We start from the raw sequence: 16,463 nt of genomic DNA, 5'->3' as shown, positions 1-16,463 counted from the left end.
CCTAATCTAACCTGAAGATAACCACCTTAACGCTAACCTAACCCAACCCAGGATGCGTTAGGGTGGTTAATCTTCAGGCTAGATAAGGTTGGGTTAGCGTTACGGTAGGTTATTTTTTTTTTTTTTTTTTACGGGTACCAGCCCACCCGGACACAGGTCACCGACCCACATCAGGGCTCGGGGCGCGAAAACGTAATATAATAATAATAATAATAATAATAATAATAATAACAAGGAATCATAAAGAAATTAAAAAAAAGATCAATAGTGAGAAACGATATATGTATGTTGTATTGTCAATAGTAAGAGAAACAATTGAGTCCCTGCAATTGTGTGTAAATGAGGCAGAAAGTCAGCTCAGTTATTCTTCAGGTGAAATAATCTGGGGGGGGAGGGAGCAAATCTTCTGGGGATCCGTCCAGCATTGTAAAACCACCTTGAAAATGCAGCCTAGTAGTGTTTAATTTTTGTATATACCGAAGATTAATAATTTAGGGTTAAATCACATGCACGACTTCGGAAACAAAAAACTAGAACACGTAGACATTTCATTTTTTTGCCGTGCACAAGTTGACAAATTCGTTTTATATCATTCACTTATATTCGCTAAAATCGCTTACAGCATTCTACAGATAATTTTCATATTTGATCAGTTATGGCTTTTGATTAGCAGAAAAGATAATGTGCTGTTTCCTCTACACTAATTTGGAGAGAGAAATACAAGAACTGTGGTGGTGGCGAGGAGCGACCTTGGCCTAGTAATGACAGCGGCCAGCCTTGACACAGTGCAGTATAGGCCTAACCTGTTACAGCTAACAGTAGGTCGTGGCTCGCGGTGTGGCAGCTTAAAACAGTATTTATAAGGTTGGTGAAACTCCCATTTTGAACATAACTCTTTATTTGGTATTATAACACGGTATGCTACAGTGGGAAGCATCGTTATTTTTTGGCTTAACTTTGGCCATCAGTTCCCATTACGGAAGACAAGTTGTGGGGAAAATGGTCATGTGGAAGTACTGCTGGAAGACGTGTGTTTAAGATCACATATAATCCTCTTACACACAACATTTAAACTTAGCTTAAGATGTTGAGAATCGCAGCGCGCACAAACATACATACATACATGATACAGTACATAATTGTAAATACTGTATGACCTAAGAAACATATCTTAGTAAACTTAGCACTAATTTGAAGTACAGTGTGGTTGATTAACGCTCTATATGCACACAGAATATACACACCAGTATATCTATTTATTAATCCCCAAATATCAATCTGTTTTGAACTAATACAAATAATTTGAACAATTATGTATCATGAACCAAAGATGTGTAAGGAAGCCCAAGGTCTGTCGTAAGTGACAAGAATACACAACAAAGCACAGCGTTGCCAGGTCACATTAGGAGGGAACACAACGCTAAGGGAAGTTACAAAAATACAATACATACTATACATAACAAGACCTTCACATAGTAGAACCTATACCGTCGGTCGCCACCTTGACTGTAGTGTAGCGGATAGATGGATCATTGTCTGACGTTAATGTTTTGATCCACAATAAGTGTTAACTACAGGAGACGTTATTGTCAACATCCACACAAGTTACGTAATACAGTAATAATAATAGTAATAATATTAATAATATTGATAATAATAATAATACTGCTCCTATACAATTAATTATAATAATAATAATAATAATCTTGGTACAGGTTACATTCTGTTAACCACATGAGAGCTCGCTGTTGGTCACTGGCTCTGTACAAGTGACAATTAATGCTCCATATATATACTGTACTGTACATACAATCATTGAAAAACAATGTTTAGATTTTAATTAGTCATATATTAAAATTTGGGTATAGATTTTCGATGACCCAGTACTTAAAATGATCAATCATTATCCACCTATCACACAGTTTAATAATCGGGATGGAAACACCCTCTAATGCTGAATCTATTTCATTATTATCGTTATTTCATATTCTAAGGCACATGCTTGACACATGACAGGTCTAATCTTATATGACGAGGGAGTTGTCTAACCGCTATATTATCCAAGACAGAGACACCTTAACACCCGTACACAACTCGCGTACACAGCGTCAGTACTACCTCCTACTAAATACAGAATCAGGGACACCGGGCACACGTAATTATGGAACACAGTTTTTGTAGTTCATCGCTGCCCTTTTTTTATTGCCTGTTTTTTATACAAATTTGTTAAAGTACTGTTAATTACTGTGTTGTCTTTGGTCACCACGGCGTTATTGTTGTTTTCAGTTCTCTGCAACAAGGTGTTGATGACCGGATGTTGTGGTGGAACGATGTGTTGACAGTCATGGTGAAGACTCAGGTGCGGAGGCTGGTGTTCTTCCACACCTGTTGACCACATTTACCTGCACAGTACGTACCTGTACATCTGTGTGAGGTTCGCTCAGGTGTCAGGTACAATCTCTAGTCGAGTACCCTGGTAGAAGTTGTACAGCGGCGCCACACTATCCTGGTGATCTTTGGTCCTGGACCATGGTCAACGTGTTGGTGAATCACAAGTGTCACTCTTGGTGCAGGTGTTGAAGACACAAGGCCTCAGAGTCCATGTCAGTCAGGTACAGTACCTCGTGGACATTTACTGCCCCAGAAGCTGCCTCCCCTATCTGTCCCAGGGCACTGTGAGGCACCTTCCCCAGCGCGTCTCCCACCTCAGTTTGGGGTCCGAGATCGGCGCTGGTGGCTCCGAGATCACCGCCGTCTGCCACGGCGGGAGCTGCGGGGCGGTTTGGTGAGTTCATATCGATCTGGAGGGGATGCTCATGTGCGAAGGTGGTGAGCGGGACACACGGCGGAGGCAGCCAGACTGGTAGCGGCCTCACACACCACAGAGAGAGAAGGAGGAGGAGGGAACTGTGCCAAGTGACGTCACAAGCACAACATGGTTTCCTCGTGATGACGTCAACGTTTAGTGTTGATGCTCGCGCACTGTCGTTCGATTTCTGCGGCTTCCCCAGCGCCTCCTTGCAGCTCACGACCCACAATGCATCTACACATTAGCAGTATTATTTCCCCCTGGGTAATTTATATTGAAGGACTTGACGAGGAAACATGTCTATTGCCACTATGAGGACAAGCTTCAGCTTCAAGTGACAAAATGCTACTACTGCCTTCAGCTTTAATTCCTCGGGACATGATACAGTGTTTGTTTTTATAGAATCCTCGTAACAACAAAATTAGTGGCACGGTCTTGACAGGTGGTGATAAAACTCATTCTTGACATTTAATAACTCACTCTTGGTGACAATAATAAATTCTTGGCTATAATTACCGGAAACTCTTGGCGTCTCTAATTACCGATAACTCTTGGCGTCTCTAATTACCGGTAACTCTCGGCGTCTCTAATTACCGATAACTCTTGGCGTCTCTAATTACCGCCAATTCTTGGCGTCTCTAATTACCGGTGATTCTTGAAGTCTATAATTACCGGTAACTTTTGGTGTATGATTAACGGCAACCCTTGGCGTCTATAATTACCGGTAACATTTGGTGTCTATGATTACCGGCAACCCTTGGTGTCTATAATTACCGGCAACCCTTGGTGTCTATAATTACCGGTAACTCTTGGCGTCTATAATTACCGGTAACTCTTGGCGTCTGTATAACTAATTGTTGACGTCTTTACACAATTCAAGCTCAACATCAATGTAACTAACTGGTTCCAAGTATCGCAACCGATTACTGTTATTAGAAATACCAACTACTTAGGGTAATTACACCAATAATTAAGTGAATTATCAGTATTCACCCTCTTAAAGTGTAACAGTATTCACCCTCTTAAAGTATGACAGTAGTAAGTTGAATTGTTTAAAGTGAAAGTACAAGGGAAACATATCTACCGCATCCTAAATAGCTGTATAATATCCACTGTTGATATATACGACCTGAAAGAATCTCAAGGTCACATTGTTTCAGTGTGTCAGTTGACTGTGTGTGTATATGGGTAATTAACCACGAATACCCCCACGAAACGCTGTTAGATCGGGAAAGAGGGAGTTAAGACCCAGAGTATGGAATCTGAATATATATAGAAGGTAGTGTGGGTGGGTTGGTTGGTTGTTGGTGGTGGTGTGTAAGATATTGGTAAGTTAGATTCTTACTCCATAAACAACGAATCTCCATGCATCAGTGTAGCAAGGGAGGCGGCGCGCTTAGGACACGTCTACCCGACCCCCATAATAATTTATTATAACTATTCGTATATAAATGCTGATATAAATAATTAGAATGATAAATATTTAGTAATTCAAGGTGTTTAAAAGGTCATAAAGTCATAAAAATAGCGTTGGGTCATTAAGGAAAACAGCCAATATTGTCGAGACTTCCGTTCACCCAATATGACCCACCTCCCCCACCCACTATGACCCACCTCCCCCACCCACTGTGACCTACCACCCTCCCCCACCCCTGACCCACCTCCCACCCACTGTGTGACCCCCTCCCACCACTATGACCTGACCTACCCTCCCACCCACTATGACCCCACCTCCCCACCCACTGACCCACCTCCCCACCCTCCCCACCCCCACCCTCCCCCACCCACACCTAGACCTCCCCCACCCCCCCACCCACTGTGACCTCCTCCCCACCCACCCCCCCCCTCCCCACCCCTGACCCACCTCCCCCACCCCACAACCCCACCTCCCTCCCCACCCACTGTACCCACCCTCCCCCACCCCACTACCTACCTCCCCACCCCACAACCCCCCCCTCCCCACCCACTGTGACCCACCCTCCCCACCCACTATGACCTACCTCCCCCACCCACTGTGACCTACCTCCTCCCACGCACTGTGACTCATCCTCCACACCCGATGTGTTGTCAGGTTATTGTCCTCATCTTAAAAAATTATCGAGGCTAATTGAAAGAAGAGGTTAATAAACAAGGTGCTGTAATTAGCCCTCCCATGTGCTATAGATTAATAAGTTAGTTAATGTGTGGTTTATTAGACGCTGTTGTGGAATTTCATTAGTAGAAAATGATGTGGTATCACCTGAAGCTCATTTCGCTTGATGATTTAAAACCCAAATGCTAACCTAATCTGAACTAAATCTAATTTAACCTAACACTAGTCTAATTTAATGCCACCCTAACCTAACCCTTCTCTTCCAACTCTTGAGTGTCGGCAGCATTGTCCTTTGGGTGGTGAAGGGATGGCGTCGTTGTCTCTTTGGGGAGTGTGGGCGGCGGCGTTCCCTGGCTGGAAGGTTCCGAGTCAATTTATAGAAGAGGACAAAATTCGATATAGTTTTAGTTTTCTCTAATGATAAGTTCAGACGATTTGCATCTATGACTATGCCAGGGAGAAAGGAATCAGCAGTTATGACTTTTTAAAGTTGTAGAGGGTATAGGATTGAAGACATCCAGGGTGAAATGTATAGTTTGTTGTACTGTTCTGAGCAAGAATGGAACAAGAATGATGAAACATATTGAAAACTGTTTGAAGTGTACAGATGATATAAAGAAGAAATACCTGAGCTTAGATAAATCTAGGGTTAATTTCTCGCAATACCTAAACCCCTTGTCAACCCGCCGCAGCCGGTGTGTGTGTAAGGAAATAGCTGTTTTCACCTCTTCCAGGAGAGTATGCCTAGCTACAATGAATGACCAAAAAATTAATAATTTCTAGCATAGTAAATGGTGTTCAACAAATCAATTATTATTTTAAGTGAAATTAGGAAAAAAAATATGGGGAAAGAAACGCAATTTTTTTCATCACTAGTGGTGAGAGTGTGGATGGGTGTCCGCGGGAGGGGGTGGGGGGGAGTCCTCGACTGTTATTACGCCACTGCTTTAACAGAGGCTGCAGAGGAGAGTGAGGCAGCCAGGCTAGTAGGAACATGTTATACACCTGTTAGATAAGAAGAGATAATAAAACAAATAATAAACAAAACGAACGTCAAACAACAGACAAAATAAAGAAAAATAAAAGAATTGGGTGATTTTTTATGTGCGAATGGAAATGTGTTTTGAGGAGTCCAACAAGACCTGAGAAGTTCCAGCCAAAAGACTTTCTCTGACACCTTTAATAATTATGAGTGTGTTTGTGTGGTGGAGGAATGACTGCCATACACACGTTATTGTTACTGAATATTGGCAGGAGTTTCAATAACTTTAGTTCTATCTCTCGCGTCTTGCACAGGAAGTATACTGACGAAGATGAAGAATATGTGAAATGAAGTAACGGAAGTGTAATTTATACTTGGTGGGTAATGTGAATAAAGGTCTGAGTAGATAATAATGATTTAGTTAAAAAAATCACCTGCAAGTTCGCCCCCTACCAGGTTATTTCACCTGATTATTAAACACCTTGATGTGAACCTCACTTAACCCACCAGGTAGAGTTAGATTTGTTATGGTGTTTAATCATCAGGTGAAATGAGTTGATTGGGAGGGGGGGGGGATTCAAGTGTTTTAGATTTAAATATAATAATGGAAAACTCTACATAAAATATATTAGTTACAAAGGTGTGTTCATTATTAAGTGTAAGATAAAGATAATGACGAATTAAAAGGGAAAATAGGAGGAAATTAGCTGAAAAAGACATGATTTTTATGATAGAGGCTTAGAATAATGATAGAAGCCAACAGGACATGGGTGTTGTGGAGACCTTAGAAGGGAGAGCTGCCACCTTTCCCTCTCTCTGTCTGTATGTCTGTCTCACTCTCCCCCCCCCCTCTTTCTGTCACAATCTATGTTTAATTGTCTCTACCTCTCTCTCTCAATCCCACTCGTTCTCTTATTCTGACACACACACACACACACCATAAGACTTACATCATTCTCAATATTATTATTTATCCAGCACTGTTCCCTTACCTGTGAAGTTTGGACAAATACGCAATACCTTCAGATTTCTCCCCCATCAGTACAAATCCTTCTCCTTCAAGTATCATTTCAGTCCCTGTCTATTGCTGTGACGCCTCGCTGAATAGTCCTGACCATAATGCTTCTCTCGTCTCTCCCTGAGCTTAATATCTCGTAAAGAAATAATACCTTGTCAAGAGTCACCCGTTTTAATTCTGTCTGGTTCAAGCAATTTTTCGTTCAAGCTTTTGCGTCTTTGTTTACTAGTAATATAATTTATCAATCGGGTTAATTCTATTCGTCATTTGAGAAGATATCCACCAGCAGTATACTGAATAATATTACCATCCAGGAAACATAGGCACATAATAGAGATATAAAGGAAAAATTATATACACAAATCATGGGAAATTATATATAATAGTCTGAGATCAACGCCAATAAAACATAGTGAAGAAAATGGTGTCTATAAAACAAAGGTACACTGTATGTATATGTATTTTAAGTCATTCACATCATCACTAACATAATATTCTAATTCAAATGTTTCACATCTCACAAATTTAATCCAATTAAATAAACCTATGTTAGATTTTGAATTTATTTATTTAATTATTTATTTTTTGTGTATTAATTAAAATGAATTTGGTTAACGTTGTGTCGCGTAGTGTTAATTTATACTCATTGGTACGTCTTAAGCCAGTGTTTGGGTGGTCAGCTGTGAGTGTCAGTGTCTGTAGTGATGTGCTGTGAGTACTTGTTGTGGTGATCAGCTGTGAGTATCAGTGTGTGTAATGATCAGCTGTGAGTACTTGTTGTGGTGATCAGCGGAGTAGTATGGTGATCAGCTGAGTAGTGTGGTGATCAGATGAGTAGCGTGGTGATCAGCTGAGAGTATCAGTGTTTGTGATCTGTCTAGGTTCTTGTGGCTGGTCGTAGATGACGTCATGATCGAGGTGGTCCTCCAGTTCATGTTGAAGGTTGTCCTCGCCTTGTAACCCCTCGAATAAGTCGCACTGCTGTAGGAGGACCTGTCTGAGGCTCTCTTCGTGCTTTGGGATGGTCGACAGCACCACCTCCAAGTTCTTGTGTACCTGTGGGTAGTGTTGATAGTTACGGCAGGTTAGGATAGGTTAAGGTTGGGTTAAGTTTAGGTTAAGTTAGGGTTGGGTTAAGTTTAGGTTAGGGTAGGTTAGGTTGGGTTAAGTTTAGGTTAGATTAGGTTAGGTTAAGGTAGGGCTAAGTTTAGGTTAGGTGAGGTGAGGTGTGTTCGGTGTGTAGCATTATCTGGGACAGGACTTCTGTGGTTAAGTTGGGTTTAATCTTTAATCATCTGGTGAAATAAGTAACGGGGCTGATCTTCAGGTGACTTGAAAGCTTTAATCCTGTTTAAAAGATTTGCATTTTATTTATATACTTTGGGGGGGGGATTTAGTAAAATTTTAACCACTTTACTCCAAGGACGCCACTTTTAATATTTTATTTGGTTAATAGCAGACGATTTTATTCAGCACAGATTGGACCCCGTACACAAGGGGTTAGTAGACTGTCTTCCCGAAATGTGTTGAAAACAAAGTCGAAAATGTAAACATTCGCTTCCTGTGATGGTGTTAATTTCAGATGTTTTGTAATTTTACTTAAACTTTAATGATCTTGATGAAGTTCTTGAGGTGTTATTATTATTATTATTATTATTATTATTATTATTATTATTATTATTATTATTATTATTATTATTATTATTATTATTATTATTATTATTATTATTATTATTATTATATTATTTGTATTCTTATAATTACTATTATTATTATTGTTATGAGCTGATACAACCACGAGGATCGAATCCAGGTAAAAAAGTCAGGTAAAAAAGTCACAGAAAAAAGTCACAGGAAAAAAAGTCAGGAAAAAAAGTCACAGGAAAAAAAGAAAAGTTAACTATCGAATTCTCACATTTTTTAAGGTTAATATGTCAATCAGTTTCAGTAAAGGAATATGCAGAACTGATGGTAAATTAATGAGAAAGCTGTTTTCAATCTGTACATGTCATGGACTGTCAATAAATGACTGACTTAAATATTTTTGTTTGATTACCTTACTGTGCTTAAGATATTGAACAAAACGTGTTTTGTTTTCACATACATGTAATGCCATCATATATAAATAGTGTTGTCAATGTATTGCCAGTTAATAACTGAATTAAAATATTTTCAGTTTTATTACTTTAATTGTTTATGGTACTTAAATAAACTGTGACTGACTTGAATATTTTTTTTGATTACCTGACTTTCTTTCTTAACCAAAATTGTGACTTTTTTTCTTGTGCCTTTATTACCGGCCACCATAAATTAATTGTGACTTTTTTTCCTGTGACTTTATTACCGGCCACCCGAGGATCTGCCAGTGTGTTGTGATGGATTATAGGCTGTGTTGTAACTCACTCCTGCCTTATTACGCATTTAAACACCTTAATGCAATTATTGAAGCACATTAATAACATCGATAACGTCACCGTCAACTCACTTCCTGTAGTTTGAGGGAGACGTGATGTATAGTGGTCTTCCAGTAGCGTTGGTGGTGTTGGTGTAGTTCTTCCTGACGGCGCAGTACCCTCGCCACCTCTTCCCACGACCTCTTCACCCCCACCTGCCTGTGTGATACAACCCTTCAATTTCAATTTCAATTGTTTATTCCTTGATAGAGGAAGCGGGATCCTAGTGCTGTCACTAGGTACCCCTGTACAATGACACCAGAAGCATCTGGCAAGTGTGACAAGTATATACAGTATAAATATTATAAAGGGGCTTACTAAAGCCTAAGGAAGGAAGGATATTCCTTTAACACATAATCAATATTATTTACAAAATATCTGGCCAGTATGGGGAGGATCATCGTGTCTCCGTCAGGGGGTCGTGGAGTGGTGGTCCAGCAGGCGTCACGGAGGCGTTGTGTGTGGGGACATCTTAGGAGGTAGTGAATAAGGGTGCTGCTGTCGGGTCTTCTGCATAACACAGATACAACCCTTAGTTTTCCTTCACAACACCGTGTTACTGTGAGAAGTTAAAGTGGTTGGTGTCAGTCTCTCTCTCTCTCTCTCTTTTACTCGCCCTCTTATTTCTTTTCTCTTTTCGTCTCTTACTCACTGTATTTTCCTCTTATCTTTCTCTCTCTTAATCTATTATGTTTTCGTCTCTCTGCCGGTTAATTCAGGTTAGGTTAGGTTTCCCTTCAGTTTACACACCCCCATTTCTTATAAGTGCTGTACACACCTGTGGGGAAGAGAAGGTGGTGGGGGGTGGTGACGAGCTAGGTGTTCCAGGTGTGTGAGTTTGGTGTACAGCAGAGCATTCCCCACTAACAGTACCAGCAAGGCAGTCACCACTACCACCCCTGCCCATCCCTGCACCTTGTCCGACTCCGAGGCTGGTGGTTCCTTCAAGATTTCTGTAGTGAAGTGGTGATGGGATTGCATTTGTGGAAAAAAAATTAATTGAATATAATTTCAACTTAACTTAATCTTATATAATTCTAGCCAAACCTAACGAAATTCTAACTTATCCTAACCTAATCTAATATTATTCTAGCGAAACCTAATGTAATTGTAAACTATCCTAACCTAGTGTTACCTAATCCAATTCTCCTTTAATTTAATCTTATAATAATTCTAACCTAACTTAACCTTGCTTATTTAATTCCAGCTAAACTTAACCTAATCGAATTGAATCTACAACACAGAGGTTGCTCGGTGAAAATAATTTAAGGAAATAATCCGGGTAATTAAATCATCTAAAACAACAACCACTAATAACAACAATCCTTAACAACAACAATCCTTAACAACAACAATCCTTAACAACAACAACCACTAACAACAACAGCGTATTTTAACGTTCCCTAACTTGGTGTACAGTATGTTAAGTTACTACACTATGATTTTTTTACAACAAAAATATGTTAATTAAGGTTAAGCAAATTGGCGGCTGAATTATAAGTGGTTAAAGATTCACATCACCATTGTGGTGTGTGTGACAAGCATGGGGGGGTAGTTTTATACTAAGCTGTGTTCCTATTAGACAAGACATGTACTAAAACGTTAAAAAAAGTGTTGAGCCGCGAACAGGAATCCGTTTAAAAACCTTACCGAAACTGTATCAAACTCGTATAAGATATTACAGTACAGTTCAGCGCCATTGTTATGGGTATAGGCAAGCAATTCGGGGATTCGTTCCAGCAGTTCTGAGTCTAAGAATGTATAAATGGACTTTTATTCGTGACTGTACACTCCTTCCAAAAAGTAACTTTACAGAGGGTCCGATAAATTTCAAAATGAACACCACGACTCCTGTTGTTTCGGTAGGGTTGTCAAAATCCTTCGTTGTGTCATATGGCCTCACGCAAAATCGGTGAAGAGTGCGGGGAGATATGATAGAAGTATTTAAGTGGGTGAAAGGAATCAATAAAGGGGATATAGATAAAGTTCTTATAATATCCGAGCAGGATAGGACTCGGAGCAACGGATTCAAGTTGGATAAGTCTAGGTTTAGGAGGGAGATAGGAAGAAACTGGTTCACAAATAGGGTGGTGGACGAGTGGAACAAGCTTAGCAACTTTGTAGTAAGTGCGGGATCTCTGGAAAGTTTCAAAAGGAGGCTAGATAGATTCATGGATGATAGAGAGTGGTAGTAACTCTCGACAGGAGCTGCCATGCACAGGCCAACCGGCCTATTGCAGACGCCTTATTTTCTTATGTTTTCTTCTGTAAAGTTACTTTTTGGATCGAGTGTACAGTCACCCACAAAAGTCCTGTCGCCTATCCTCCTGAAACACGAACCCCGAGATTTAGACTCGTGAACCCGAAGCATTATCCACAAACGCTTCGGATTCATGAATGTGAAGCTCGGGGCTCGTGGTTCAAGAGAGGCGACAAGACATTTGTGGGCGACTGTCATGGTCACTGTAGTATCTTACCTTCCTCGGTGGCGTGGGCAAGGTCATGGTCATGGTCGTGTGAATTATCCTCAACTTTATCGTCATGGTCGTATGCTCTTGATTGTATTCGTCTTCGTCGTCCCATCGCCACTAAGGCAGTCCTCTCCTCCTCCGTCACCAACTGCGTCAGGAGCTCAGCCATCAACGCCTCCACCCCACTGTATGTGTTCTTCTCCAACACCACTGTGGAGGAGGACGAGGGTGAGGGAGGAGCTGTTAGATTCTCACGTTAGGTTAGGTTAAGTTTACGGAGTTCGGTTAAGGTGACTTGAGTTATAGTTAGATAGGTTATGTTAATATTAGGTTAGGTTAAGGTAATTAGGTCAGGTTAGGCTAGTTTAAGATTTGGACGTAGTTAAAGTTATGTTATGTTGGGTTAATTAAAGCTGGGGGTAGGCAGGACACTCAGTCGTTCCAGTAGTTCTTCGGCTCCTACACAAATACAATTTTCTTTACAATTTTATACTTTTGTTTCAACCGTAGTGTCATGTACAGTGTTTGTTAAAATTATCACAATATTTATAAAACGTTAATATATGAAACAAGGAAGCTTTCGTGTGTGTGTGTATATATATATATATATATATATATATATATATATATATATATATATATTGATAAAATCACACGGAAAATGGAAACAACGGTACCTCAGCTTTCGTCTTTATTCAAGACATCTTCAGAGGCAACTGAATAAAGACGAAAGCTGAGGTGCTCCGTTGTTTCATTTCCTGTGATTTTATCAAGATATATCTATCCACGTTTTCATTGTGGATCTACATAAATATATATATATATATATATATATATATATATATATATATATATATATATATATATATATATATATATATATATATATATATATATATATATATATATATATATATAGTAAATCGGTATATTAATGTGTAAATATAACCTAAATTATATTAGCGATAGGGTGGTTAATCTTCAGGTGATCCGTAAAGTGACCCACCTTTCATTAAACCCCAAGGAGTCTTCTTGTACATGACCCTGGACCATACGGTGATAATGGTGGTGTGGTCGGCGGCGCTAGTGAAACAGTAGTAGTTTAACACGGTGAAGTCATCACCATGCGGGATACCTGTGTTAAACACCTCTGTCTCCACCACATACCTGTACCCCGCCCGGCTCTCCTGCACCACCTGTAGGGTATAATACACACACACTCATTGTCTTCACCAAGAGTTCCTAAGTTTAGATATTTTATGATTACCTGAAAATTTGCTCTCTCCTTCAGGTTATTTCACCTGAAGAATAATCACCTTAACCTAATCTATACGAACTTAACCCAACCCTCTCTAACCGAAGCTAATCTAATCTAACCTACCCTAATCTGATATAACCTCACCTAACCCCACCAGGTAACGTTATAGTGGTTAATTTTCTGGTGAAAACAGATGGGGGCTAATCTTGAGGTGTTGGTGCAGGTCAAAGAGATCGTGTGTTGTTTGAGACTCACCTGCCTCTCAGTAACATTGGAGGCCTTGGAGGTGATGCTGGAGATGGAGAGAGACATAGTGTAGGTCACCTCCCGTACTCGGCGACCATCCTCCTGCTCCTGCCACGGCGTCTTCATTATATCTGGAGGATGATTGATACCTGGAGTGTCAAGACCTACACCACAGCCACCAACAACGGCACTAGAGCACCAAGGGTCACCTGAAGGAGTGCCAAAACCTTCAGCACAGCCGCGAACAACGGCACTAGAGCACCAAGGGTCACCCGAAGGAGTGCCAAGACCTAAACAGCCTCCTACAGTGGCACTAAACCTTCATGGGGCACAATAATAGCCGTAGGAGTTCTTCAGTTAATACCCAGACTATCGGTAGCGTCTGACTAAAACATTCACGACTTTTTATCATGTGTTTGGGTGAGAGTAGTCGCTTACTGCAGATGCTTGTAATAATCATACTAACATATTTAAGTGTTTGGCTTCCTGTCATTTATTTACATAAGTGTGCTAACATTTTCATCAAGGTTTCTTATTGTTGTTTTGTAGTAAAATGTTGATATTATTTCATGTTAAGCTAAATATAACTGCTACTACAACACCCAACCCTAATTAACCTAACCTAATATAACGCTGACCTAATCTGCGCCAATCTAATTTAATTTAACACTAACCTAATCTAACGCTAACCTAACCTAATCTAACGCTGACCTAACATAACCTTACCTAACGTTAACCTAACTTAAACCTAACCAAACCTCCCCCAGGTGGCGTTATGGTGTTAAATCATCAGGTGAAATAAGCTAGAGAAGAGGATGTGCCTATTTCGGGTAATTAAAAATTAAATACCGAATACTTATGCTAGTTCTTGATTGTTTTCATATCAAATTATCTTAAAAATGAGGCAAAACGGACACTGCGGTGAGAACTATTCCAAAGACTTACCAGTGACCTTCCTAGCAGAGAGGACGTCAGCCATGAAGCGGTCGTGCAGGAACACTAAGTTAAAGACTGTGTCAACGGGGAGGTGGACGAAGGAATTTATCACCTCCTTCCCCTGGTGCTGGACTTCAAGGAGACGAGACCCAGCTGGAACAACAAGAACTATAAAGTAAACCCTCTTAATAGCGGACTTCTTAATAAGGTAATGGATACAGTAAACCCTCTCAATAGCAGACTTCTCAATAAAGTAGTGGATCCAGTAAACCATCTTAATAGCAGACATCTCAATAAAGTAGTGGATCCAGTAAACCCTCTCAATAGCGGACTTCTTAATAAGGTAATGGATACAGTAAACCCTCTCAATAGCAGACTTCTCAATAAAGTAGTGGATCCAGTGAACCCTCTCAATAGCGGACTTCTCAATAAAGTAGTGGATCCAGTAAACCCTCTCAATAGCGGACTTCTCAATAAAGTAGTGGATCCAGTAAACCCTCTCAATAAAGTAGTGGATCCAGTAAACCCTCTCAATAGCGGACTTCTCAATAAAGTAATGGATACAGTAGACTGTCCCATTCATGAACCCGAGACCTTTGAACTTGAGAATCAGAGACACCACACAGTACACCATCTATAGACCCAACAGTGTCATGTCTCGTATTCACACTTTCATGAGGCTTAGGGTTCATGGGTGGGACGGAGGAGTGATAGGACTTTATGCCGCGACTGTATGTTAATCTTATAATTATGTAACAGTTACTTTGTCGTGTGGAGCTGGCGTCATCACTTTCTATTTCATTCTCTCTCCCGTCTAGGTCAATCGTGGAGCCTCTAGTTGGATCTGTCTGGGCGAGATAAGACAGAGGTGTTGGATGGATGATCTCACTGTTGGCCTCGTCCACCTCCGAGTAGAATGACTCCTCCTGCTCCTCGTCCTCACCTTCCCCGTCTCCCACCTGAGGGGACCGTCAACGTTGTTTGAGCCGTAATGTTAAATTAATGTTTTATTGTTGTTTGGGTGTCACCTTGATTAATTTTTGTCATCAATAGTGTTATTGATTTGGTTTCATTTTTCACTAAACTGTTCTTGAATAAACAAACCTTTCATAACGTAATGGAAAAAGTTTTATACCGTATAATTATTCAATGGGTGACAAAGTACAGACGTCATATGAATTGTCAAAGCTATCAACGTCTTATTAGATAAATGTAGTATGAACGACCTCACCTTTATTGCCGGTAGTTATGTTTAGATCAAACCATCACATTATCATACCTCTTCCAGCTTCATGTGTGTTGGTGGTGTGCGATGTTGTGTTATCTCCAGGTGTTTTGGCACCCCTTCCTGGTCACTTGGCACCCCTTCCTGGTCACTTGGCACCCCTTCCTGGTCACTTGGCACCCCTTCCTGGTCACTTGGTACCCCTTCTTGGTCACTTGGCACCCTTTCTTGGTCACTTGGCACCCCTTCTTGGTCACTTGGCACCCCTTCCTGGTCACCTCACACACTGTCACTCGTCTGGCTGGAGGCACTGGGCAGAATTGAAGACAGTGTTGTGTGTGTCAAAACCACCTGTAGCTTGATATAGTTCTTAATAATATCCAGGCAATAGATTACAGTTCACTAGTAAGTATAGCTACAGATTGTGATATTTGGCATATTGTGAAATTGAACTTTATGATTTTATTTAGGACATGTTTTATATTTATTCGGAGCACCTACAGATTTACCTCCTTAACGCTAACAAAACTTAAAGATTAGATATCCCAGCTTATTTTACCTGGAGATTAACTACTCTAATGCTACTTGGGGGGGTAGGTTAAGATAGGGTAGGTTTAGTTAGGATAAATTAAGCTGGGTAAGTTAGATTAGTTTAGCGTTAGAGTGGTTAATCTTCAGGTGAAATATTCTAAATAATCTGGAGTGTTTACTCTTCACGTTATTCAATTACTCTTTCCACGCTAACCTGGCCCGTAAGAGACGCCCCTCTTCTATCTGATTGGTTCATAGAAAAATCAAACTAAATGTGTTCACAATTGGTAAGTAGACCTGTTATTAGCTACAATAATGTTAAATATTTGGACTATAAATGCAAATCATTTCAAGGCATTAGCACTTCAGAGAGGATGTTAGAAATGTTTAAATATCTATTATAAAAGGTGGATATATATACGCCCAGTCTGGGGGAGGTAAA

At 40.3% G+C, this 16,463-nt stretch overlaps 1 protein-coding gene across 1 annotated transcript; it reads right to left on the bottom strand.

Annotated features, from left to right (window-relative positions):
• Positions 1-7,282: 7,282 nt before the first annotated feature.
• Positions 7,283-15,763, bottom strand: LOC121872559 (protein Aster-C-like). Its single transcript, XM_042375369.1, has 9 exons — positions 15,545-15,763; positions 15,029-15,224; positions 14,275-14,418; positions 13,339-13,460; positions 12,832-13,021; positions 11,832-12,035; positions 10,133-10,307; positions 9,387-9,513; positions 7,283-7,957 (listed from the first exon to the last, which is right to left on the bottom strand). Exons 1-9 carry the CDS (start codon positions 15,557-15,559, stop codon positions 7,748-7,750), a joined length of 1,383 nt encoding a protein of 460 aa, XP_042231303.1. The 5' UTR covers positions 15,560-15,763; the 3' UTR covers positions 7,283-7,747.
• Positions 15,764-16,463: the final 700 nt, after the last annotated feature.

Source organism: Homarus americanus, unplaced genomic scaffold (genome assembly GCF_018991925.1).
Source record: "Homarus americanus isolate GMGI-L3 unplaced genomic scaffold, GMGI_Hamer_2.0 scaffold39155, whole genome shotgun sequence".
Taxonomy (NCBI): Eukaryota; Metazoa; Arthropoda; class Malacostraca; order Decapoda; family Nephropidae; genus Homarus; species Homarus americanus.
Note: the sequence above shows the minus strand (reverse complement) of the source record. Positions and strands in the feature narration are given on the sequence as shown.

Excerpts from the sequence above, each read along its gene's own strand:
- LOC121872559 (XM_042375369.1), bottom strand. Across the intron at positions 9,514-10,132 it reads CCACCTTCTCTTCCCCACAG|GCAGGTGGGGGTGAAGAGGT; the intron begins GTGTGTACAGCA and ends TGTATCACACAG. Across the intron at positions 7,958-9,386 it reads TCTCCCTCAAACTACAGGAA|GTACACAAGAACTTGGAGGT; the intron begins GTGAGTTGACGG and ends CACTACCCACAG.